The following is a 23,387-nucleotide window of genomic DNA, read 5'->3' as shown; positions in this document are numbered from 1 at the left end:
TGCTGGTATATAAGACATATATAGTGGAGGTCTGCAGTGTATATGGGGTAGATACAGTACAGAGGACTACAAGCTGGTATATATGACATATATAGTCGGGGTCTGCAGTGTACATGGGGCTGATACAGTACAGAGGACTCCATGCTGGTATATAAGACATATATAGTGGGGGTCTGCAGTGTATATGGGGTAGATGCAGTATTGAGGATTATATGCTGGTATATAGAACATATATTGTGGGAGGTCTGCGGTGTATATGGCCCAGAAAGAGTACAAAGGACTATATGCAGATATATAAGACATATATAGTGAGGGTCTGTGGTGTATATGGGGTAGATATACTACAGATGACCATATACTGGTATATAGGACGTAACCACCACATCAGACCCCTCCTTCTACACTTTGGTGGGTATTTCTGGTGAGGAAGCTGCAGCACAGAAGGGAGGGGCGTGGATCACACGTGACCAGTAAAGCCGGGTCACATGATCCTTCAATATGGCTGCCTCCAGGAGACACAGTACAAGTATGTCCTGTATTTAGGCCCTGTGTATTATACGCTCTCAGTATACAGTTTAGTGGAGATATAGCTTACGCTGTATATTATACACAGTAGGAGAAGTACAAGTTCTCTCATATATAGCAGAGCAGCCACATAAAGAGGACCTGTCAGTAACATAGACTAAGTTATGGTGTTTGGGAAGTGACAGTGAGCTGGGCGAGGCATTGTTTTATACTCACACGCTCTCCCATAAACTTGTGTAGTAGTACAGGTCTCTGAAAATAATTAGATTTTCATTCCGTGCCGACAGAAGAAGGGAACACCACTGGATCGCAGCAGGGGGTGAGTATAAAAATGTATCATCCGGATCACCGTCACATCCCCAGACAGTCCCATAACTTAGTTTATGGCACTGTGGGACACATAACAGGTTCCCTTTAAAGGGAGACAGTCCTCACCTTTGAACCCCATAAACTAACCCAGGAGATGGTGGTTCTATGAGCTGACTAACACCCAAGTTGTCATTATATAACCAGGATAGTATAAGTAACGATGATCATTTATTGTGATGCTCTACTTCAACTTCCAGCTCTCCAGTAATCCACAAGATGCTGCAATACCAGAGAGGACTTCTATTAATCATCACACTGAGATCTTTTTTTGCTCCTTATATTTGCTGAACGTTCCATGAACTGCAACGCTCATCAGACTGTATATGCCCTGTACAGCAGATACCGGACCCCTACGTCACTGTTTATGCCATGTCCAGTCCCTACATTCCCCTTGGTGTCCTGTATCTAGTCCAAGGCTTTCCCTATGGCCTTCAGTCTGGCCTCCTCCCTGTCCTGCTCCGCTCTCAGGGGCTCTCACTGTCACACATTGGACTGACCAGAATCCTGTACCTGCCGTGGCTCCTGAAGTTCTTGTGGTCTCCTTTGGTGGATGGGACTTGGCATCGTCAGACTTGGCTAGTGGTCAGTACTGGAGGTCTATGCATATGTTGTGCCCTCTGCTCTGTCCTGCCCCTACAGGCTACATTCACACCTCTGGCCTGGTTGCTTCTTGTCATGCACATACTGTCCTCCATGCAGGACGTAGCATTAGATGCAGTGACCGTGTCAGTGCTAAACCAGGACCAGTTGGGACTGGGTAACTCTATCCAAGTAGTGGCTTACAAGCTGGGCTCAGTGCTGGCAGGAGGAGGCGCTCTCACCTTGCTCGATATTCTGGGCTGGAGAGCGGTCTTTTTGCTTCTTTCAGTTGGGTATTTATTGGCGGTGCTTTGTGCTTGGTGGTCAAGGATGCTTAAAGAAGAGTCGGGACGTCAAAGAAACCTGAAAAATGTGCTGTCTAAAGGGAGGCTGGTGGATGTGGTTAGTGGAGTCTTCAGAGCTCCAGGGACAGTGTGGACTGTGGTCTATGTGCTTATCTACAAGCTGGGTGAGTAAACTGATAATGATCTTATATCGCACCTGCATATTCCATAGTAAATCATGACGCTTGATTACAGAGTTGGAGGAGCTGGGCTCCCAATTCACATACAATATACAAAGAACTCTGCACCTTCTAATTGCAATGCAGTTCTCTCTATTTTTAGATTACTTTGACAATCCAAACACATCTGTAGTAAATGTTTTAGTCCTAAGACCTAAGTGAGATCATCAAACTGTCTTTGTGTCACCTCCAATCAGAAAGGAACAGCACTAAAAGTCATGTGGAGCGCTTTTTGGATTTGTACCATCAGGCCGTGCCACAGATACTAAACCAAGAAGTACTCCACATAAATTTCCGCACTGTCCTTTACTACTGACACAGTGCTTCAAAAGGTAAGCCTGATGAGGGTCTCAAGATGCCCATTCACCTTCAATAACTGGTAATTCAATGCTTGTTTAGTCAACATTTATTTATCCCAACACCCCTAAACACTCAGTTCAGTCAAGTGTTGATGTGTTTAGTGAGAAAAGCTGCAACCAGACCCCCCCTGTCCTCCTTGTCCAGACCCCTGTGTGATAGGGCATTGTAATCCAGCACACCCAATCCTTCTTTTCCCAGATACATGCCCCTTTGCACGTTAGAGAGACATCCTGCCATGCCAAAATTGGTGTGTTTGGACAACTAAAGTGTAATGTATATGGGAGACTTAGCCTGAGTTCCCACACAGCGGAATCCCGGCGGAAATCTTGCGGTTTGGCCGCAGCGAAAAACTGTGAGATTGCCGCCAGGAGAAGCGCTGCTTCAAAACCCGCGGCACTTAGCCGCGGGTTTTGAAGCGGCCCAGCCGCTCGCTCTTTCGCTGCGGCCGGCGCTCCCATAGAGGAAAGCGCGGCTGCAGCAGAGGAAGAAAAAGAATGAGCATGCTGCGGCCGGCTAATCCGTGCCACTGTGCCGGCTTTGCTGTCCCGTGTGGACGAGATTTCTGAGAAAGCTCGTCCACATGGCTGGCTAATTAGTGGCCGCAGGCGGATTTGCCGCAGCGAAATTCCGGATGGAATTTCCGCGGCAAATCCACCCCGTGTGAACCCAGCCTTAAGGACCAATAACATTCACCACCCACAGTATGTGCTTGGATTGCACAAGTCATCTAAAAATAATGAGAACTGTGTTGCAACTGGAGAGCACAGAGATTCTTTTTGTATTTGTAGTCCACTGCAGAGCCAGACACAGCCCAAAAAACTGTAAGTGCAAGTTGTGCAGAGTTCATATATAGCCTCTGTCTACTTGTATGTCATCACATGAAAACCTGAATGGCTGCAAATCTTTAAAAAAGTGTCACATGTTGACCCAAATCGGTTATAAAGACAGGAGCATACACTTAAAATTAGTGTACCCCCACATCCTATATATTTGTTGAAAGCCAACAACTAGAATAATGTAAAAGGCTTACTTAGTTGTTTGCAACTTTGTGGCAAACAAGAATTTTTGCATGACTTCACCTTTAATATACTGTAAAATGATAAATCAAGGTGTGAGAGGTTCATCCACACCACACACCTCTATAGGGGCATGTGCTGACAAGAACTCTGAACTAACCGTATGCAACATCCAGTCTTCGCATGCAAATTTGTTAAAAATGAGAGATGAGCGAGCTTGCTCGGTGAAGGCAGTTACTCCAGCGAGCATCGCTCTTCTCGAGTAACTTCATACTCGTCCGAGCAAATGCGGGGGGTGGTTGGCGGGGGGGGAGATATCTCTCTCATCTCCCCACCGCTCCCCTCCCCGCATTTGCTCGGACAGATATGCAGTTACTCGAGAAGAGCGATGCTCGCTGGAGTAACTGCCTTCACCGAGCAAGCTCGCTCATCTCTATTAAAAATGTATTTTGGACTCCTCAAACAGTGTCTGATGAACCAAAATCTGCATTTTCTTCTGAAAGCACACAACATGCTTGGTAAAGACACGAATATTTTACACTCATCTGCGTCGTCGTGCAATTTTGTATTAAACCGTAATTGAAAGTAAAAAATTGTCACTATAAATCTGGTACTAGTAAATCTCTAATGTGTACAGGGCTCACACACCACACATGCTGCTGTATGTACACACATGTCAAAACCGCAGGAAGGTAACATTTAAAAAAAACTGCAACTATACAAACAAAACAGACATATTTTTAGTGTACAGACCCTTTGATCAATGTAGAGAACACATCTAAGACTTCTGACCAGCTTCATACAACTCTGGATACTTTTAGCGTACAGACCATATGAACAGTGTACACTACCCTAACAAAAGTAATTGGACACCTGAGCAAGAAGCAAAAGTAGTATTATTTCCATATGTAAATAATAAGTGGGTCTCCTTTAGCCCTAATAACATCAGATATTGTTCGTGGTATATTTTCTACTAATGTCTGATACGCTTCAGCTGGTATTTCCCTCCATTCATCCTGCAAACATCTGCTGAGTTCTATCAAAAAGTTGGACGCTGTTCATATTTCTTGACCCAATTTACAGTTCATCCCAAAGGCATTCAGTAGGGTTCAGGTCGGGACTCTGTGCAGCTCAGTCCAATCCTGGAACATCCATCTGCTCAAACTAATGCAAAACAAGGTTGACTTTGTGCCAAGGTGCGTTATCGTCTTGGAAGTATGGCCGACCATTGCCAGAGTATTGTCACATTGTTGGCAGCACTTCATTGTCTAGAATGTCAGGGTACACTTCCTTGTTCATGGTTCTTGTCACTATAAGCAACGGACTGAGACCATGCCACGTAAAACATCCCAGACCATAACAGAACCTCCACCGTACATTACTGTTGGCGCAACACAATCGGGCAAAAGGCGTTCCCTAGGATCCTCCACACCCAGGTACTTCCATCTGATGTAAAGATGAACTTGCACGATTTATCACTCCATAGAACGCTCTTCCATTGCTCAACTGCCCAATGACAATGTTCTTTGCAACACTGTAGACAGGCCAATGCATTGTGCTTTGTGATGGATGGCTTGTGTTCAGCAGCATAATGTGTATATCCAATAGCATGTAGTTCCCATCACAAACTATGGCTGACACCTCCAAGGGTCTGCATCTTATGTAGCAGAGTTTAGGACACAAGACATAATCCATTCTACTGAGACGGGTGTCCGAATACGTTTGGTAGGATACCGTAGAGAACGCAGCCACTTCTGACCATCTTCCTATAGAGTTTGTTCTTTATAGCATACAGACCCTGTGATCAGTGAATGCACCCGACACTTGTATCCACCTTTTGACAAAATATCCTATTCTATTTTGGATATTTTATTTTAACTAAAAAGTGTAGAAAAATGTCTGGATAGCAGAAGGCGCTTGCGGAATGTTATACTATTGATGTGAGGAGTGCAGATACCATACGTTTATATGTACTGGTCTAAGAGAATCCACCCAAACCTCAGGAATGTAGCAACTGACTTTTGCATCCAGAATAAATGGAGGGTTGTGTGTGTAAGTCCATCATATACCCTTCCAGATGTGCACTGCTCTTCTTATAGGTGAGCAGGGCTCCCTCAGTATGGTTCCTCTGCTATTGCTGGATCAAGGCGTCTCTCCGGCTGAATTAGGATTCTGGAACGGGATTGTGTCATTAGGGTTTTCTATTGCTGGATCTGCTGTTGGAGGTGTGCTCCTGAGGAAGGGCAGGTAAGTGGCCAAAACATCCAGTCCTGACTTCTATATCATTGCCTTATATAGAGCGGCTCTGCTACCTGTGCAGACACATTGTGAGAGTTACTAATATACACTGTTATCTTTCTGCTGCATGGCGTTTTGAAAGGTTGAGCTTTAACAGCGTTAGGGCTCCTTCACACAGGAGAATATGTGCATGCAAAATTTGCGTTCACAATAAGCAGAGAATAGAACTCATTGATATCAATAGGTTCGTACACATTTTCTATTTTTGTGCATGCAAACCCCCCCATGCTCTATTTTACTGTGCATTTGCCCTGCAAAGGCCCTGATAGAAGGCCCTGATAGAAGGTTCAGAAATGCGCTTATAAATGTACAATATGTTGTGCAATACCACTGGAAAAAGAACATATCTGGACCTCAATTAGCCTAAATAGCCTTTTAAATCATGGCTGGGGGTGTTGCGCATGCATACGAACAGGCCCTATATGTGCAAAAAGTACAGCACAATGCGCAGATACGTGCGCAAGTCAACCTTGTTTATACTGCAAATGCGTTGCATTGAAGCATGCACATCTGTGTATATGCTTGTCTGAAGGAGCCCTTAAGTGTAAATACTACAGCTGAATACAGAGCACTAGTCAACTCCATGCAGAAAGGTTAGGCTACATTCACACAAGTGCGATATCCTGCTTGTCAATGTGTGTTTTACCCGCGGATGCGAGGCATTTTTCATGTAAAAAAGGTTCACATCACTTCTGGAGAATTGCGATCCTCTGGCGCTTGTTTCACGCGCGTCGGAGGATCGGCAAGTGTTTCCCATTGATGTCAATGGAGAACATCACACTGCACGGCATGCAAGGTGTTTGACTGTCACATGGAATACAATGGGCGATGCGTTCCGAGGGAAGTGAAGAAAAAGGACATGCAGCGTTTTTGTTTTTTTTACCTTGCAGCATCGCTGGGGGGACGGGGGACATCGTTTATGTTTATGACTCCTTTCAAAGGAATAGGGTTTGTATTCTCGCACTGACACAACGAACCCCCCCCCCCCCCCCCCCCCAGTCAGAATAACTCCAGGCTCCAGCATGTATTCTGATGCAGTAAGGATCACCTAGATCTTCTCATGTACTGATGCAGAAGACGGACTTAGTATGTCTGTCGGCTTCTGTGATGCAATCGCTGGTTTATCTTCTCGTTTTCTAGGTCCGTGCACTTGTTGCTGAGGACACTCTTCATTTTCCGGGTCTCCTGTCTCGTATTTCAGACTTTGCTCCTCTCTTCCTTGGATAGAGACACCAGCATTGTGAAAGGTGAGCAGATGTGGAGTAAATGCAACCATTTAAATTAAGGCCCCTAAAAAAATACTTTCCCCACTTGTGACAGATCAGATATCTCCTCTACCAGTGACCATATGTGTAAGGATGTGAAGGAGCTCTGATAGTGATCACCCTTAGGCTCCAGCGCTGACCACACATACATCTCGCTACGTGAATGGGCCCCAATAGTGATCGCCCGCACATAAGCGCCAATGATGATCACATGTATGGATACAAACGTTCGAACAAGTCCTAATAATGTTCACCCGTACATATACTCATGTAAATAAGCTCCAATGGTGATCACACATACAGGGGGTGGACAAAAATATGGAAACACTGTAGGAAATGCATGCCTTTATTACATGGGATTATAACTCGTATTTCAAGAAGACATGTACAGACCGATTTCAAGTGGAGGTAATAGGACACAGATAGTGGCGGACAGAAGTGAACATCTGCCTGAGCAACAAGGTTCCATTGGTCAGGGGTTTGAGCTGCTCAGTTGCTGTTACTAGCCGGCTCGCAAAATCACAGAGAGCAGGGCAAGAGGTGAAGTAAACACAAATTTGGTGGGAAAGCTCTCAGCCAAGCAGGGCTCAAAAGGGCAGCTCAGTGCTAATGATTAAAATACCATGCATTTCGTATGGTGTTTCAATATTTTTGTCCACCCCCTGTACATCATACTATTTTAACAAGCTCATAAGGATGCTGGCCATCATTTGTGACTGAGCAAAAAGCACATGCAATTATCACTTTTTATTGATTTGTACCTGTACTTAAAGTGGTTTCAAGCACAAGTTCAGCACAGCAATGGAGAGCGAAATGCGCTCAGTTACTGTGGTTCTGCCGTTGCATGTGCAGGTTTTGTGATGCAGTGACGTCGTATCTGTTATACCTTTTCTCCTTTTATGATCCACACCTGATTTTAGCTTCAAAAACTGCATCAAAAAGCCATAACAAATCCTGCAGGTGCGCCTGGCACCTTAAGGCCCATTCAGAAAAGTGTGCCCAATTTTGGTCTATGAAAAACAGGACTTTTAATCCATATGTATTGTCTGTTTTGCATCTTCATACATTGCATTTTATTTTTTTACTTCCGTGTGTCATCCATCTTTTTTCTTGCACACAGAAAAAGATGGAAGGATGACTATTTTTTTCTAGCATTGCTAAGCAATGAAAAATAGAGAACACACAGTAGTCATCCATGTGTCCTTTTTTTTTCCCCACACACCCACTGACTTGAATAGGGGATGGTCATCTGAGAAATCAGAGCAGAATAGGACATACCTGTACTGTGATTTTTTTTTCTCTATACATTGCCCTTCGGTCAGTGTAAAAAAGCACATCTGCATAGCCCCATTGACAGTGATGGGTCAGTGTGCAGGCGGTTGCAAACATAAATCTGAATATCGCCCTTGTGAATAGGCCCCTACTCTGATCCCACACACAGCTCATGTGTACAAGCTCTAACAGTTATCACACATACATGCAGATACACAGGGTACCAATAACTGTCTTTCTGCTTTCCCCAGCTTGCCTGCTCCTCACTCTGGTCCTGCAGAATTTCCTGGCCGGTGTGATCACTACCGCAACCTTCACCCTAATGATGCATTGCACTCGGCAAGCTCGTCAGAGAGTACAGGTAACAGTCCTGGAAGGGGGACCGTGGCTCACCATGTTATGAAGGGGTGATATCAGACATGGTTACCTCATTATACTGCAGCTCACCATGTTATACAGGGATGATATCGGATGTAGGATTACCTCATTATACCACTACTCACCATGTTATACACGGGTGACCACATCATACATAGTTGCCTCATTATACCACGGCTCACCATGTTATACACGGGTGACCACATCATACATAGTTGCCTCATTATACCACGGCTCACCATGTTATACACGGGTGACCACATCATACATAGTTGCCTCATTATACCACGGCTCACCATGTTATACAGGGGGTGATATCAGACATAGTTACCTCATTATACTGCAGCAGCTCACCATGTTATACAGGTATTATATCAGACATAGTTACCTCATTATACCGCAGCTCAATATGTTATACAGGGTGATGAAATCAGACATAGGATTACCCCATTATACCACTACTCACCATGTTATACAGGGGTGACCACATCAGACATAGTTACCCCACTATACCGCAGCCCACCTTGGTATACAGGGGTGACCACTTCCAACATAGTTACCCTATTATACCACAGCCCACCATGTTATACAGGGTGATGACATCAGACATAGGGTCACCTCATTAGACTACCGCTCACCATGTTAAACAGGGTGATAAAATCGGACATAGGATTACTCCATTCTACTCCTACTTACCAAGTTATACAGGGGTGACCACATCAGACTGTTACCCCATTATACCGCAGCCCACCATATTATACAGGGTGATGACAGACATATTTACCTCACTATACTGCAGCCCATCAGGTTATACAGGGTGATGACATCAGACATAGGGTCACCTCATTATACCACAGCTTACCATGTTATAACAGGGGTGGCAATCAGGGTTTCCCCATTATACGGCTGCTGACCATCTTTTACAGCGTTGACATAAGGTTTCTACCCCATTTCATTTTGCTCATACTTATCTCCCCCACAGGCCAGTCACTACAGTTTACTGTCATCTGTGGAGGTTCTGGGTAAAGTGGTTTTCAGTGCGGTCTCGGGGCTCCTGGTGGACTCTCTTGGTGTCTCTGCTTCCTTCTCTTTGTTTATTGCTCTCTCCTGCCTGCCCCTCCTGCACCTACAGAGACTTCCATCCACCTTACATTGAGCTGAATGCACCATGCTGAAACCTCCTCCTCAGAAAGATGACATCACCAGCAGTCCTGTGAGCAGAGCGAGGACATTACCACCAAGCCTGTGAGCAGAGCAATGACATCACCAGCAGTCCTGTGAGCAGAGCGAAGACATTGTCACCAGGAGTCTAGAATAATGCTATATGACAACATTACCTCTATATTTGTAACTCAATAAAAGACGTTTCTTGAGATGTGTTTTGGGTGACGGAGCGTTAGGATCAGAGTACAATTATATCACAATCCCAGAATGATCGCTATTATTACAAGCACAACAAAGCATTGTCAGTGATCAGCGTCTATGCCAACACCTGACAAGGACGACAGTGATGTCCCATAAGCCTTGCATTTTTATATGGTTAGTTTAAACAACCATTGTGCAATTTTATGCATCTATTAAAGAGTGTGATTGTTCTCAGTAAGACAGACCAAGTAATCTTGTAGATATGATAACTTTTAATGGCTAACAAAAATACATGCTGTTATAGCGATCTTTCGAACCTACTCAGGGTTCTTCCTCAGGCATAATGGAACAGATCTGAAGACGCATTTATAGAAAATACATATACATAATCAGATGAAAGGGCACAAACATGATGTGATTAATAACACTTAGATAAATACCAGAAAAGGATGAGCAGGACAGTAAATACCTAATTAGTCCAGGGACAAGGAATGTGAAAGTTTTATGGTCTGTAAATTGATGTTAGGGGGTTACCAGGCCAACATGTTACCTCTGCTTTGGGTTTCTCATATCTCATAACCTCCACTGATGCAAAAAAAATCACCTCCTAGATTCATACCATTTTTGATAGTATCAAAGATGGTTATAAACCTGTATTCACAAATTCTTCTGTGACGCTGGGACTTGAAATTGCCTTTAAGTAGTATAACTTTCATATGTTGTGCCCGTAACTAGAAAAATGTTCCGCCACAGGTAATTATGTCTTTCTCCCTTTAATCGTGTAACGGTGGGATCTCATCCTTGCTTTCAGTTTGTGTCCTGTTTCCCCAACAGGACAGAATGCCTGCACTTTCAGAAAAGATAGACATATCAAAAGTATTGATCGGTGGGAGTCCCACTGCTGATCGCTAGTAGCTACCTATACACCTCTATGAGGCCACCTTTAGCTGCGTAAAACTAGCAAACATAGCTAAAGAGGCACAATGTTTGGGTGAGTGCTGTAGCCACCTTGTTCTAGTAATCAGCAATAGGAGCCCCACTGATTAATACTTTTGACTTGTCAAAAGTTTTCTGAAAGTTACTATTATCTTCTATCGTTACACGAGCGTATAAACGGCAATGTTGTTACAGCCGACTGATATATGCGACCATCTGAGCCATTGGTTTCCGATGCATCCGTTCACATGGGCGTATATATGGCGTATAAAAATGTCAAACTGTGAAAAATGGAACATACGTGACCGAAAAACACATACGGTGGGCAAAAAGATAATTTGGGAACTATCTTTTGCCCGATATATGTTGGAGCTGGACAAAGAAAGGAAGGGGGAGGTGTTTTAGCAGCATCCAACGCTTAAAGGTGCCTCTATATAGGCATTGGAAGGTACCCTCAGGATTTTTGCAGAGCGAGGATTTTCCGGGGTGCAACATATTTTTCCGCTAAAAACGACACTCGCGGTCGTGTAAATGGGTGAGAAAACACTGGCCATAATCACGGGAAAAAGTCCATTCATGCCAATAAACGGTGTGCACGTGAAAACGCATATGCTCGTGTGAAAGAACCCTGAGGGTGCTATTACATGAGCGCTAGTGTTTTTCCGCAATTGCCAGGCTGCACCTATGATTGCATGTGCAGCCCAGCAATTGTTGGAAAACCGCAAGCACTGGCCGCTAGCACCCTTAGGCCGGTTTCACACAAGTGCTAATCTCACACAAGTTTTGTGTTAAGAGACCTACAAAACTCGCGTGAATAGCAAACCCATTCTTTTGAGTGGAATCATACACAAAAGCGATGTTTTTCCTCACAGCAATGCATTCCTTGGAACACATCCCCCATTGTTTCCAATAGGTCCTTAAATACATTGCATGGCTCTCGCATGCCATGCGAGGTTTTCCCTCAAAATCAATGGGAAACACTTCTGATCCTCTATCGCACATGAAACTTGCCCTCATATCGCGCTCCCCACAATGTGAAATCCCCAAGGATGTGAGCTGTTTTCCTGTGAAAACAGCCTTGCATCATTTTGGGGATTCAGGGATCCTCACAGCCATGGAAGAGGATTGCAGAGTTTCTCCCATTGCTTTCAAGAGGGCCTGCGCTGCTGTACCATTGAAAACAATAGGGGTGCGATGCATAAGCAGGCAATAAAATAAAACATGCAGCAGTTTGTTGCCCGCATCGCGGTGCCATACAGGAAAACATCACTCATGTGTATGACCCCATTCAAAATAATGGGGTTCAAATTTGTGCGAGATTTGAATTTCTTGCCTGTGTGAGCTCGACCTTATTAACACAATGTTTTCATGGCCGGCCGACATATGCGACCATCTAATGCATTGGATTCCAATGCATCAGATCAGAAGGGCGATTTTCCACCGCATAAAAGCGCCCGCCCGGCCACGATGGTGCATTTTGGCCGAGCGCTTTTACGCCGGCCAGGAAATACTTCGGAAACTATCTTCTGGCTGGAATAGGTTGACCGATGCATGGGCTCCTATGGGAGCCAATGACAGCGGCCAGAGAAGGGAGGGAGTTTAGCAGCGTGACTGCTAAACTTCCTCCCTCTTCTCTCCACCCCTTGCCAGCTGTTTGCAATGTAAGGGAGCGGGAAGGGGCAGGAGCTAGTTGCTAAGTTCCTGCCCCCTCCCTCCCATTGCTGGCTACCGACAAGGGGCGGAAGCTTAGCACACTAGTTCCTGCCCCGTCCCTTTCCCTAGAACCGGCGACGGGGCGGAAAGGGGGAGGCAGTTTAGCAGAGCATTGTGGGCTCAGCCTATATGCGTCAGGTTGTCTGAACGGGCGCACAAACGGCACGTGTGCCCCATTCACGCACTTTTACAGCGCCGGCGGGTGAACATAAAAACACCTACATCCATGTGAAAGAGCCCTTAGGCTGCTATTACACGCATTACTACCCTGCAAAATTAAGGAGCAGCTCAACAGATTACAGCCAGCAACTAGATGTCTCAGCTCAGTGACTATGAGACATCCAGCTGCAAGCAGTGTAGCTTCTCCTGCGTTTTGCAGGGCGGTCACACTTCTGTGTAATAGAAGTCTTTGACACTCCAGTCCTGGACACACTGCTTCCCTGATGCACACTGGTAGTGCATGCTGCTTTGATTGGCCAGTACTGCGCACATGGGCAAGGCTGGACAATTAAAGCAGTGCATGGTGTCTTAGACTAGTAATACACTACCAATGCATAAAAACTTTTTAACGTAGAAAATTTTGATCAGTGGGTATCCCGCTGCGAAGACCCCCACTGATCACTGAGACATGGGGGCTGCAGTGCTCATCTGATCAATGCGCCCCTTCAGCTGCCTGTGAGCTCCTCTCGGCAGTTAAAGAGGGACACAGAGGTCTTTAGAAGAGGTCTATATATACTTGTACACGTCCGCCTGCAGCTACCAAGAGGAACTGGCAAGCAACTAAGTCAGCCAAAGGGGCGCAGTGCTGGGGTGGGCCCTGCAGCGGTATTATTGTACCTTGACACCACCCGAACTGGTGGGTGTCCACCAGGTTAAAGATGTTTGACAGCCAGGTGATGCCCCCCGTTTCTCATTAGCTGGAGGGCTGGCTGCACATCCTCAGCCTCTCAGGTCCTCAGCCCTACAGATTCCAGATGAAATTGTGCAACTGCCATCTGGCTTTTCCGCTCATGTGAGTGTCCTGGTGACATCTCCCCTCCTGAGGCAGCTGGCATTCTCCCCGCTATAGCTTGCATGAGGTGCGGCGGTCGTCCTCCTGCTCTCACTGTAGCCACTGGCGCTCTGCCAGCGCAGTTCTCTCCACGACACTAAAGCTCTGCTGAGGCACCCATGCTGCTGCCCCAGCTGTCACTGACTCTGGCTACAGCTTCCACGTGCTGAGTGCCCCTGCTCTCAGTGTAGCCAGCCATTGCCCCCGCTTGAGCTTCCATGGGGTGTGCTGCGGGGCCCCTGCTGTCAGTGTAGCCCGGGCGCTGCCATTATCCCCGCTGGCGCTCCCATGTGGTGTGCTGGAGCCCCCCTGCTCCTGCCCCCGCTGTCAGTGTAGCAACCGCCCTGGCGGCTGCACTATGACTGTTGGTGATGGCAGTCCCATCTTCCCTTACTAGCTCCCAGAGGCGCTGGACCACAGTACTCAGTGGCCGGACCACAGACTTCTCACTGCCAGGACCTGCATGAGAAGCAGACCCTGCAGCCAATCACAAACAGGGGGCGTCACCTGGCTGTCAAACAGTCTTCCCCTGGTGGACACCCCCCAGTTCCGGTGGCGTCAAGGTACAATACCACATCCTGCAGCCCCCTCGTTTTGGTGATCAGCGGGAGTCTCAGCAGGACACCCACTGATCAAAACATTTGACTTGTCACTCTGATATTATCATGTTTGTAAAAAGTACAATTACTATTTAAGGCCCCTTTTACATGGATAGATCATTCACACGAAGAGTCCGCCCGTGCATCCTGTATATACAGGCAGAAAACTGTTCACAATTGCATTCACATATCTTTCAGTCTCGTTCACATCAATTGAACCAGTAACTGACTAAACGATCGCTGCTCGCACACAACGGGACGAGAGCAGTTATTTTCATACCTGGACAAGATAAATGCTGAGCGAGAAGTGAACGAATTCTCCTTCATCGCTGGCCGCGTTTACACTGAACAATTACTGTTCAAATCTGCGCAATCCAAAAATTCTTTGAACGATAATCATTCCGTGTAAAAGGGCCCTAAGATGTCTAATAGCGCCTGATGTCCTTAAGACAAGAGCTCCCATTCCGGCTCAAGGAAGTTCAGCCGCTATGACATCTGTGTTGGAGGTTCCATGGGGGAACAGGAAAGGGGAATCCCCCAGCTGAACAGATCTGTCTTCTGACGGCACCGAACCGACCGCCTGGACTATAATGGGTCCTTTCAGCTGACGGCATTTTTACGGAAGTTAAAGTCCCGCATGCAGCACTTCTTTTGGTATTTTGTGCCGCATCTACGACAGAACCAGAGATGCCAGCGCAGATGAGAGAGCGACTTACAGGCGCATCCAGAACATTCGAGGACACGACGGGGCGGCCGGAGGATGCATCACTTACAGTCTATACCCACCTACTGATATATACTAGGGAGTGTGGAAGGAAACAAGGGAACCGGGAGGACACACAGGCTGCATCAAGGGGGTCCCCTTGGTCGGATTAGAGCCCAGAACTGCCGGATTACTAGTTAAGGGGGTCACGGCCTTTATCTAGGTAAATAACGGCGCTCTGCACGAGCTGGGCTGGACAATACCGAGCAGCTATGGAAGCGCTCCCACTGTGACAGGGAGGTAGACGGCGCTTCAGTGCACTTTATAAAGTCTGCTCGTGACGTCATATCACCGCGCCGCAACACGTGATACAGGGGGAGGGAGATGCGACTGCTCAGAACGCATCACGTGTACAAACGCCGCTGAGCAGTGATTGGATGACGACGTGACGTCACAGATGAGCCGGAAGAGAATCCACGTGGGCTGCAGACGTGAGTAAACATGTAAAGTAAGAAGAACGCATTATATAGCCTGAAGCTCCCATCTCCTATTATATTGTAACTATTACAGCTGAGAGCCCCCTCCCTCTCCCATCACTTTGTGACTGTGAGAACTCATCTTGTCACATTATAAGTTGGAGCCTCCCCTCCTTTCCTGGCACATTTTGGCTCGGTCCACACAGGGCTGATTTGCAGTGGACTGTTAGCAGCAGGCATTCCAATGCAGATTAGCCGCAGAAGGCCGGCCTCCAAACTCACACCATTTGGTGTTGTTTTTAGTGCAAATTCCTGTGGATCTCCTCATTGAGAGGAGATGAACTTCTATAACAGTATAACCGAGATGCCCTCCTCCTTCTATAACATGATAACACTGAGATCCCCTCCTCCTTCTATAACAGTATAACCGAGATCCCCTCCTCCTTCTATAACATTGTAACCCAGAGATCCCCTCCTCCTTCTATAACAGTATAACCGAGATCCCCTCCTCCTTCTATAACATTGTAACCCTGAGATCCCCTCCTCCCTCTATAACATTATAACCCAGATACGCTGTCCTCCTTCTATAACAGTATAACCGAGATCCCCTCCTCCTTCTATAACATGATAACCCTGAGATCCCCTCCTCCTTCTATAACATGATAACCCTGAGATCCCCTCCTCCTTCTATAACATGATAACCCTGAGATCCCCTCCTCCTTCTATAACATGATAACCCTGAGATCCCCTCCTCCTTCTATAACATGATAACCCTGAGATCCCCTCCTCCTTCTATAACATGATAACCCTGAGATCCCCTCCTCCTTCTATAACATGATAACCCTGAGATCCCCTCCTCCTTCTATAACATGATAACCCTGAGATCCCCTCCTCCTTCTATAACATGATAACCCTGAGATCCCCTCCTCCTTCTATAACATGATAACCCTGAGATCCCCTCCTCCTTCTATAACATGATAACCCTGAGATCCCCTCCTCCTTCTATAACATGATAACCCTGAGATCCCCTCCTCCTTCTATAACACGATAACCCTGAGATCCCCTCCTCCTTCTATAACACGATAACCCTGAGATCCCCTCCTCCTTCTATAACACGATAACCCTGAGATCCCCTCCTCCTTCTATAACACGATAACCCTGAGATCCCCTCCTCCTTCTATAACATGATAACCCTGAGATCCCCTCCTCCTTCTATAACATGATAACCCTGAGATCCCCTCCTCCTTCTATAACATGATAACCCTGAGATCCCCTCCTCCTTCTATAACATGATAACCCTGAGATCCCCTCCTCCTTCTATAACATGATAACCCAGAGACGCCCTCCTCCTTCTATAACATTATAACCCAGAGACGCCCTCCTCCTTCTATAACATTATAACCCAGAGACGCCCTCCTCCTTCTATAACATTATAACCCAGAGACCCCCTCCTCCTTCTATAACATTATAACCCAGAGACCCCCTCCTCCTTCTATACCATGATAACCCAGATACGCCCTCCTCCTTCTATGACATTATAACCCAGAGACCCCCTCCTCCTTCTATGACATGATAACCCAGAGACCCCCTCCTCCTTCTATAACATTATAACCCAGATACGCCCTTCTCCTTCTATGACATTATAACCCAGAGACACCCTCCTCCTTCTATAACATGATAACCCAGAGACGCTCTCCTCCTATAACGATAACCCAGAGCCCCCCTCCTTCTACTGTATACCATTCTAACCCGGAGCTCCTCCTTCTGCTATCACAATATACTACCGTGCTGACTTGCTGTGTGCTGCCGATCTACATGCATTATCTTGGAGTGTATGCACACATAATATGCGGCAAGATAAACATGCAATTTGATTTTTGCACAAATCGTGTGAGCGGCACAATGCCAGTATATGGCCCCATACTACTACGTATTACGTGCGCAAAGTACGCAGGGATAATACACAATTAGCATACAGCCATGTGAGCCCAGCATAACTCGTAGCTCTCCTCCCCCTCGTCACATTATAACCCGGAGTCACCCCAAATGCTATCTCATATTCCCCCTTCTATCAGATTACAACCTGGAGCCCCCTCTCCCTCCATTCACATTCACTGTTATTCTTGGTTTTCATTCCCCATATTTGCACTGCAGTGTCTGTTTCTCATCTTTGTTGTTTCCCTGCTGTAGGTTGACACCATCTATGGATCCGTCACTCTGCTCTGAGTTCCTGTCCTTTCTGAGCCCAGGTACACGGGCGGATGTGAAGAGCCAGGCTCTGGAGTACATGCTGGGTGTGAGCGCCACACCTGATGGTAGGCGGAGTCTGTGCGAGCTGCCGGGATTACTGCGCGCTGTGCTGGATGTCACCTCTGATCCATCACCCCCAGTGGTCCAGGATGCTTACCACATATTGGTGAATCTGACCTCTTACCCTTCCACTCATCACAGCCTGCTGGAGATCCCTACTTTGCTCCCCACACTCACTGAGCACCTGACTGACCCCCAATATATTTATGCTGACTCCATCTGCACTATCCTATGTAACCTGAGCCGTGAGGAGGAGTCCTGCCACTCTGTGCTCTCCACACTGAAAGCTCAGGGACTAAATAAACTGCTAGAGATGATCTGCAGCCCCAAGTACAATGCAACGGCCACGCTTCACTACCTGGGACCCCTGATGTGTAACCTGACACAACTACCCGAGGGCCGCAACTTTATACTGGACCGAACCAGGTAAGCAACTAAAATACACCACTACATCACCACCCTCACCCAACATAGCATATAGCTGCAAGGAAAAGTGAATGAGCCCTCTGAATTTCTGCACTGATTACTAATAAAATGTGGCCTGATTGTATCTAAGTTACAGTTATAGAAAAACACAGTGTAACTAATAATACACAGACAGATATACTGTTCCTCATCACCGTGCAGAGGAAAAAAAGTAAGTGAACCCTTGAATGTTATATCCTGTAGATCACCTTTGGCAGCAGTCATCTTCTACACATGTTTCCTGTAGCTGCAAATAAGTTTTACACAATATTGAGGAGGAAATTTGGACCTTTCCTCACTGCAAATGCTTCAGTTTATCAATATTTCTGTGATGCCTTGTGTGCACTCAGCCTTTTTCAGGGCAACCACAGCATCTCCATAGGTTTAAGGTCAAGACTATGACTTCGCTATTCCAAAACACAATTCTTCTTTTCCAACATTAGGTGATTACTGGTGTGCTTTCCATCAATGTCTTGTTGGATCACCTGACATCTTTTCAGCTTCAGGTCATGGACAGCTGCTCTTATAATCTCCTGTAAGTCCTTTTGATCCACCTTAGAATTCATTGTTCACTAAATGATCACAAGACGTTCAGGGAGCAAAGCAGACCCAAACAATGATGCCCCCTCCGCCATAGCCCTCAAACAATGATGCTCCCTCCACCGCCTTCACAATTGTATTAAGTTTTGGTGTGCAGTGTCCTTCTTCGTCCAGTGCTGAGCATTCGAGTAAGAATTGCCCCTTCTGTCTCATCCATCTATAGAACATTTCCCAGATGCATTATGTGACATCCAGGTGGTTTCAGGAAATGAGACTGGCTATTATGTTAATTTTGGCTAGCAGCGGCTTCCGTCGTGCTGTCTTTCCATGAAAACAATTCTTGGTCAGTGTTTCACTAATATTAAACACGTGAACAGAGGTTTCTGCAGTCTGTAGACTCTTCTTCAGGTCTTTGGCTGTCCTCCTGAGGTTTTTTCTCACCTCTTTCAGGATTGCCCATTGTGCTCTTGGTGTAACATAAGAAAATGTCTGCTCCTGGGGTGAGTAGAACAGTCCTGAATGTTCTCCATCTGTAGATAATAACTGTATATTGATGTACACCAGATTTTTATCAATACTTTGTAGTATTTTTCCAGTTTCATGCATATGATAGTTGCTTACATTGAGGCGCAGTTCACACTAACCAATCCTTGAGAAGAACAGATCTGTTATGAATCAGGCTTTGTGTGTCTTTACTTAATTGGTAAAGCACCTGTGAAACCTGCACTTCCAATTTCATCCTAAGACTTTTTTCACTTGGCTGAGAAAATCGTGCAAGATTTGTGCGTTGTGAGACGCACAAATCTCACACAAATATGAACCCCATTCTTTTGAATGGTTTTATACACATGAGCGATTTATTTTTAATTTTTTCCTGCATCCTCTGCCGCGGCTGTGACAACCACGGCGGCGGATTCCCTGCATCCTCGTGGATGCGAGGCTGTTTTCACATGAAAACGCCTTGCATCCATGGGGCTTTCACATGGATGGCGAGCGCAATATCGTACCGTGATTCACGGCCTGTGTGAAACTAGCCTAACTGAAACACCTTTTGCCAGTTAGCTTTTGGAGAAGTCATTAAAACAGAGGTTCACTTACTTTTCCTCCCTGCACTGTGGATGATGAATGGTACAATTGTCTGAGTGTTATTAGATACATTGTGTTTGCCTATAACTGTGACTTAGATACAAACAGATTACATTTTATTAGTAATCAATGCAGCAAGCCAGGGAATTCCAAAGGGCTCACTTACTAGTTATTGCAACTGTGATGTCCTACATAAACACCCCATCATAACATAATGTTTCATATGTATACCCTTCCATGGATATAATATATACCCACATGTGTAGGTTATATGCTCTGCTTGTTACATGCCATTCATGAGTACGGTTTGTGTCGCCCTCTAGGTGTGTATTGCAGCGTCTCCTCCCATACACTGAAATCCAGGGGTCGGTTGTGCGCAGAGGAGGCATCGTGGGGACTCTGAGGAACTGTTGCTTCAATCATGGTGAGTCATAAGGCCAAAGGTGGCTGTGAATTCTGCTGCTTCTGTAGCCGATCTTGACCTGTATGACAGCAGCTGATATACACGGTGTATGCAGGTCTGTAGCCCTGTGTCTTTTGGCCATGGTGTTAGATGGGAAAGGGGCACCATCACACATGGCAACTTCAAGATGTACGCCACCTCTCGTGTATATTGTGATTGGTGTAATATGGCTGGTGGCATTGATGACATCCATCATTGCACATTAGCAGTGGAGGACTCCATGTGGTTGAGGCTTCTCATAAAATCCATGTGTGCAGTCTTGCTGCCATCACTCCACCTCCTGGAGATGAAGACATACGCTCACCCCATGTCCTTCTGTGTTGCAGGGGATCATGCATGGCTTCTAGGAGATGACGTAGACTTGCTGCCATTCCTGTTGCTCCCTTTGGCTGGTGGAGAAGAGTACACAGAAGATGAAGTGGAAAGTAAGCAGCCAAGATCACGGTCCTTAGTCCACTACTGAGAGCACAGAACAGTTATGGGGATGCCTACCGGTCGGCACATATAATAGCACTGTGCACATAGTCTAATATGTCTGGTCCTAAAAGACGTCATCGCTAATGGTAACTGATTATAAATATGAGGGATGTGGAGGGGGTCTCCTGTTAAGTGGTATATTACTGGTTTAACCAGTATATGAGGAGTCAGAGTCAGGGGATGTCACTGGATATGTTCTCATGTACAGTATCTGCTTGCCTCCTGATGTTTTCGTCTGCTTTCACATTCTCTGTATCCGCAGTCCTCCCACCCGACCTACAGTACCTTCCTGAGGACAAACAGCGAGAGCCTGACCCTGATATAAGGAAGATGCTGATAGAGTGTCTGCAGCTGGTAAGACATGACTCTGGTGGTTATTAGCTTTGACCATAGCTGGTGAGATGTCATATTGGTGGTTGTTAATCTTCCCCCCTGACCCCAGTTGGTGAGACATGATACTAGCAATTAATAACGCAGGCCCTAATTGAATCTTTCGACCCTGATATAAGGAAGATGCTGATAGTGTCTGCAGCTGGTAAGACATGATTCTAGTGATCCTAGGTGGTGAGATGTTACACAGGTGGTTGTTAACCTTTCTGCCTGCCCCTAGTTGGTGAGACATGACACTAGCAATAACCCTGCCCTCGAGTGAATCACCTTCTGTCCCTGATATAACGAAGATGCTGATAGTGTCTGCAGCTGCTCAGACATGACACTGGCGGTTATTAACCCTGCCTCCTGAGGCAATCACCTCCAGACCCCGGCTGCTGTGCACTGGTGGAGATTTGAATCTGCTCCATGGAGTCTCATTCACTAATAAGACCTTAAATATAATGTGTGTCTCTCAAATGGAGTTTAAAATGGAATATACGGTCTCCATAATATATCGATGTAACCACCACAAGCTTGCAGGTATCTGACTTCAGTGTTATCAGCATTGTCTCCAGATTTCTGTGACTCTGAGAGTCATTTATACTCACGCATGTCTGTAGGCTGAGGGTCCAGGTTGTTATGGGTGACCAAGGATGGGATGTTAGGGTGGCTATAGATTGTGTCACCACTGCCGTTTGTGCACCCCTTGATCCTTCTCTTCCTAATTCTCTTCAGCTTTGTGCTACCCCAAATGGGCGTCGAGTCCTTAAAGATAGGGGGACTTACTTGATCCTGAGGTCACTGCATTCCTGGGAGAAGGAGGCTGATGTGAATAGGGCTTGTGAAAAAGTCATCCAGGTGAGCACCACCTACAGTTTGAAAGGGCATGAACACGCGATCTCCAGTGTAATGTTTGGTCAGCTGCTGATATTTGTATGCATTGATCATTGGTTGTGGGTGATCCACAGCTGACTCACCTCTGCCAATGTCTTCTCAGATTCTGATCGGTGATGAGCCGGAGTCTGGATTAGAAAACCTCTTAGAAGTTAAGGTACCTTCGGATGTGGAGGAACAGCTGAAGAAGCTGGATTTGGAGGAAGAGAGAGCACAGCAGGAAGAGCAGGCCGCGTGACTCCTTAGCATATTCATCCACCCTGATTCATAATCCTGCATATCTACATCCACATCTGCTATGGCAGCTGGACACGGGACACACATGATGAGCTGTGTGTAAAACTCCTTGCAAAAGAGATTGTTAAAGGGACACTTAACTTTTAAGACAACTTACGCTCATGTAATAGCCTGTGTGTCTCCATCAATCTTGTTATATATACACTCATTCTTAAAAAAAAAATCAAGCACCTAGAAGTTATTGGAATCAAATGAAACTTTCTCTGTGTGATTGTAACATTGATACTCGTATAAGTAAGTGATTACAATATCAGAGCAAAAGGGTCATTTATGTTTAATATGTTTTTATTGAAATTTTGACATATTTATACGTGTAGACAAAAGAAAAAACAACCTACAGTAGATCACACAGGACCGCAACATTAGCTAAAAAATTTAGGAAAGGCAAATATCCTAGTAAGAACAGCTGGAGCCTTTGTTAAGAAATCTTGCTGCTACATTCTTATCGACGGTTTGTATAGAATACTATAGCATGACACCAGCGCCTCTAAACTAGCACTTCCTTCTACTTTCAATTGATTCTACAATTGTAAACAACTGAGGTCATAAAACATAAATTTAGACTAGAGCCTTCTACGGAAACTAAGAAAGAGAAAGAACAAGGACACACGCAAAGGATGCAGAGAAAAAGAAAGAAGGGAGGGGATGCCCGAGGTTGCACAGATATACAGAAACACTCTGTCGCAGCCCATCTGTGACAGGGTCATTTATTGTGGAGAACTGACCCCTTGTAGGGAGGCTCTAGTACCCTGTTATACCGCCTCTAGCTTGGACGTGAGATGTGATACGAGTGGGCATGGAGGCTCTAGTACGCTGCTGGGCCGGCTCTAGCTTGGATGTAAAATGTGTTATGGCAGGGCATGGAGGCTATAGTACCCTGTTGTACTACCTGTAGCTTGGATAGAAGAAGTAATATGAGTGGACATGGAGGCTCTAGTTGCTTGGATGCAAGATGTGGTACAGTGGGGTTGGTGGGTAGGGAGGCTTGGGGGCTCTAGCTTGGATGCAAGATATGATATGGGTGGGCATGGAGGTTCTAGTACACTGTTGGGCTG

At 45.9% G+C, this 23,387-nt stretch overlaps 2 protein-coding genes across 7 annotated transcripts; both read left to right on the top strand.

Annotated features, from left to right (window-relative positions):
- The first annotated feature begins 468 nt into the window (after positions 1-468).
- MFSD3 (major facilitator superfamily domain containing 3) lies at positions 469-9,958 on the top strand. 5 transcript variants are annotated; one of them, XR_010786618.1, is made up of 7 exons: positions 470-526; positions 1,092-1,942; positions 5,472-5,619; positions 6,811-6,917; positions 8,459-8,568; positions 9,568-9,796; positions 9,829-9,958. XR_010786618.1 is itself a non-coding variant. In XM_066578128.1 (6 exons), the coding sequence occupies exons 2-6, from the start codon at positions 1,264-1,266 to the stop codon at positions 9,739-9,741; spliced, it is 1,068 nt and encodes a 355-aa protein (XP_066434225.1). In that variant the 5' UTR covers positions 469-526; positions 1,092-1,263; the 3' UTR covers positions 9,742-9,958. The 5 variants fall into 5 exon arrangements, 4 of the variants coding, with proteins under 4 accessions (XP_066434225.1, XP_066434222.1, XP_066434224.1 ...); XM_066578128.1 differs by having other exon boundaries at positions 469-526; positions 9,718-9,958; XM_066578125.1 differs by having other exon boundaries at positions 9,568-9,958.
- A 5,425-nt stretch (positions 9,959-15,383) lies between these two features.
- Positions 15,384-22,599, top strand: HGH1 (HGH1 homolog). 2 transcript variants are annotated; one of them, XM_066578123.1, is made up of 7 exons: positions 15,384-15,443; positions 17,619-18,164; positions 20,153-20,253; positions 20,619-20,717; positions 21,032-21,123; positions 21,877-21,999; positions 22,139-22,599. In XM_066578123.1, the coding sequence occupies exons 2-7, from the start codon at positions 17,632-17,634 to the stop codon at positions 22,271-22,273; spliced, it is 1,083 nt and encodes a 360-aa protein (XP_066434220.1). In that variant the 5' UTR covers positions 15,384-15,443; positions 17,619-17,631; the 3' UTR covers positions 22,274-22,599. The 2 variants fall into 2 exon arrangements, with proteins under 2 accessions (XP_066434220.1, XP_066434221.1); XM_066578124.1 differs by having other exon boundaries at positions 15,403-15,460.
- The last annotated feature ends 788 nt before the right edge of the window (positions 22,600-23,387 follow it).

This window comes from Eleutherodactylus coqui, chromosome 9, assembly GCF_035609145.1.
Source record: "Eleutherodactylus coqui strain aEleCoq1 chromosome 9, aEleCoq1.hap1, whole genome shotgun sequence".
Classification (NCBI taxonomy): Eukaryota; Metazoa; Chordata; class Amphibia; order Anura; family Eleutherodactylidae; genus Eleutherodactylus; species Eleutherodactylus coqui.
This window is presented reverse-complemented; position numbering and strand designations above follow the sequence as displayed.

Bases quoted from the DNA above. Each gene is read 5' to 3' on its own strand.
- MFSD3 (XM_066578125.1), top strand. From the start codon at position 1,264: ATGTCCAGTCCCTACATTCCCCTTGGTGTCCTGTATCTAGTCCAAGGC. The intron at 5,620-6,810 runs GTAAGTGGCCAA...CTCGTTTTCTAG, and splicing joins GTGCTCCTGAGGAAGGGCAG to GTCCGTGCACTTGTTGCTGA. The intron at 6,918-8,458 runs GTGAGCAGATGT...TGCTTTCCCCAG, and splicing joins AGACACCAGCATTGTGAAAG to CTTGCCTGCTCCTCACTCTG.
- HGH1 (XM_066578123.1), top strand. From the start codon at position 17,632: ATGGATCCGTCACTCTGCTCTGAGTTCCTGTCCTTTCTGAGCCCAGGT. The intron at 20,718-21,031 runs GTAAGCAGCCAA...CTGTATCCGCAG, and splicing joins CACAGAAGATGAAGTGGAAA to TCCTCCCACCCGACCTACAG. The intron at 22,000-22,138 runs GTGAGCACCACC...ATGTCTTCTCAG, and splicing joins CTTGTGAAAAAGTCATCCAG to ATTCTGATCGGTGATGAGCC.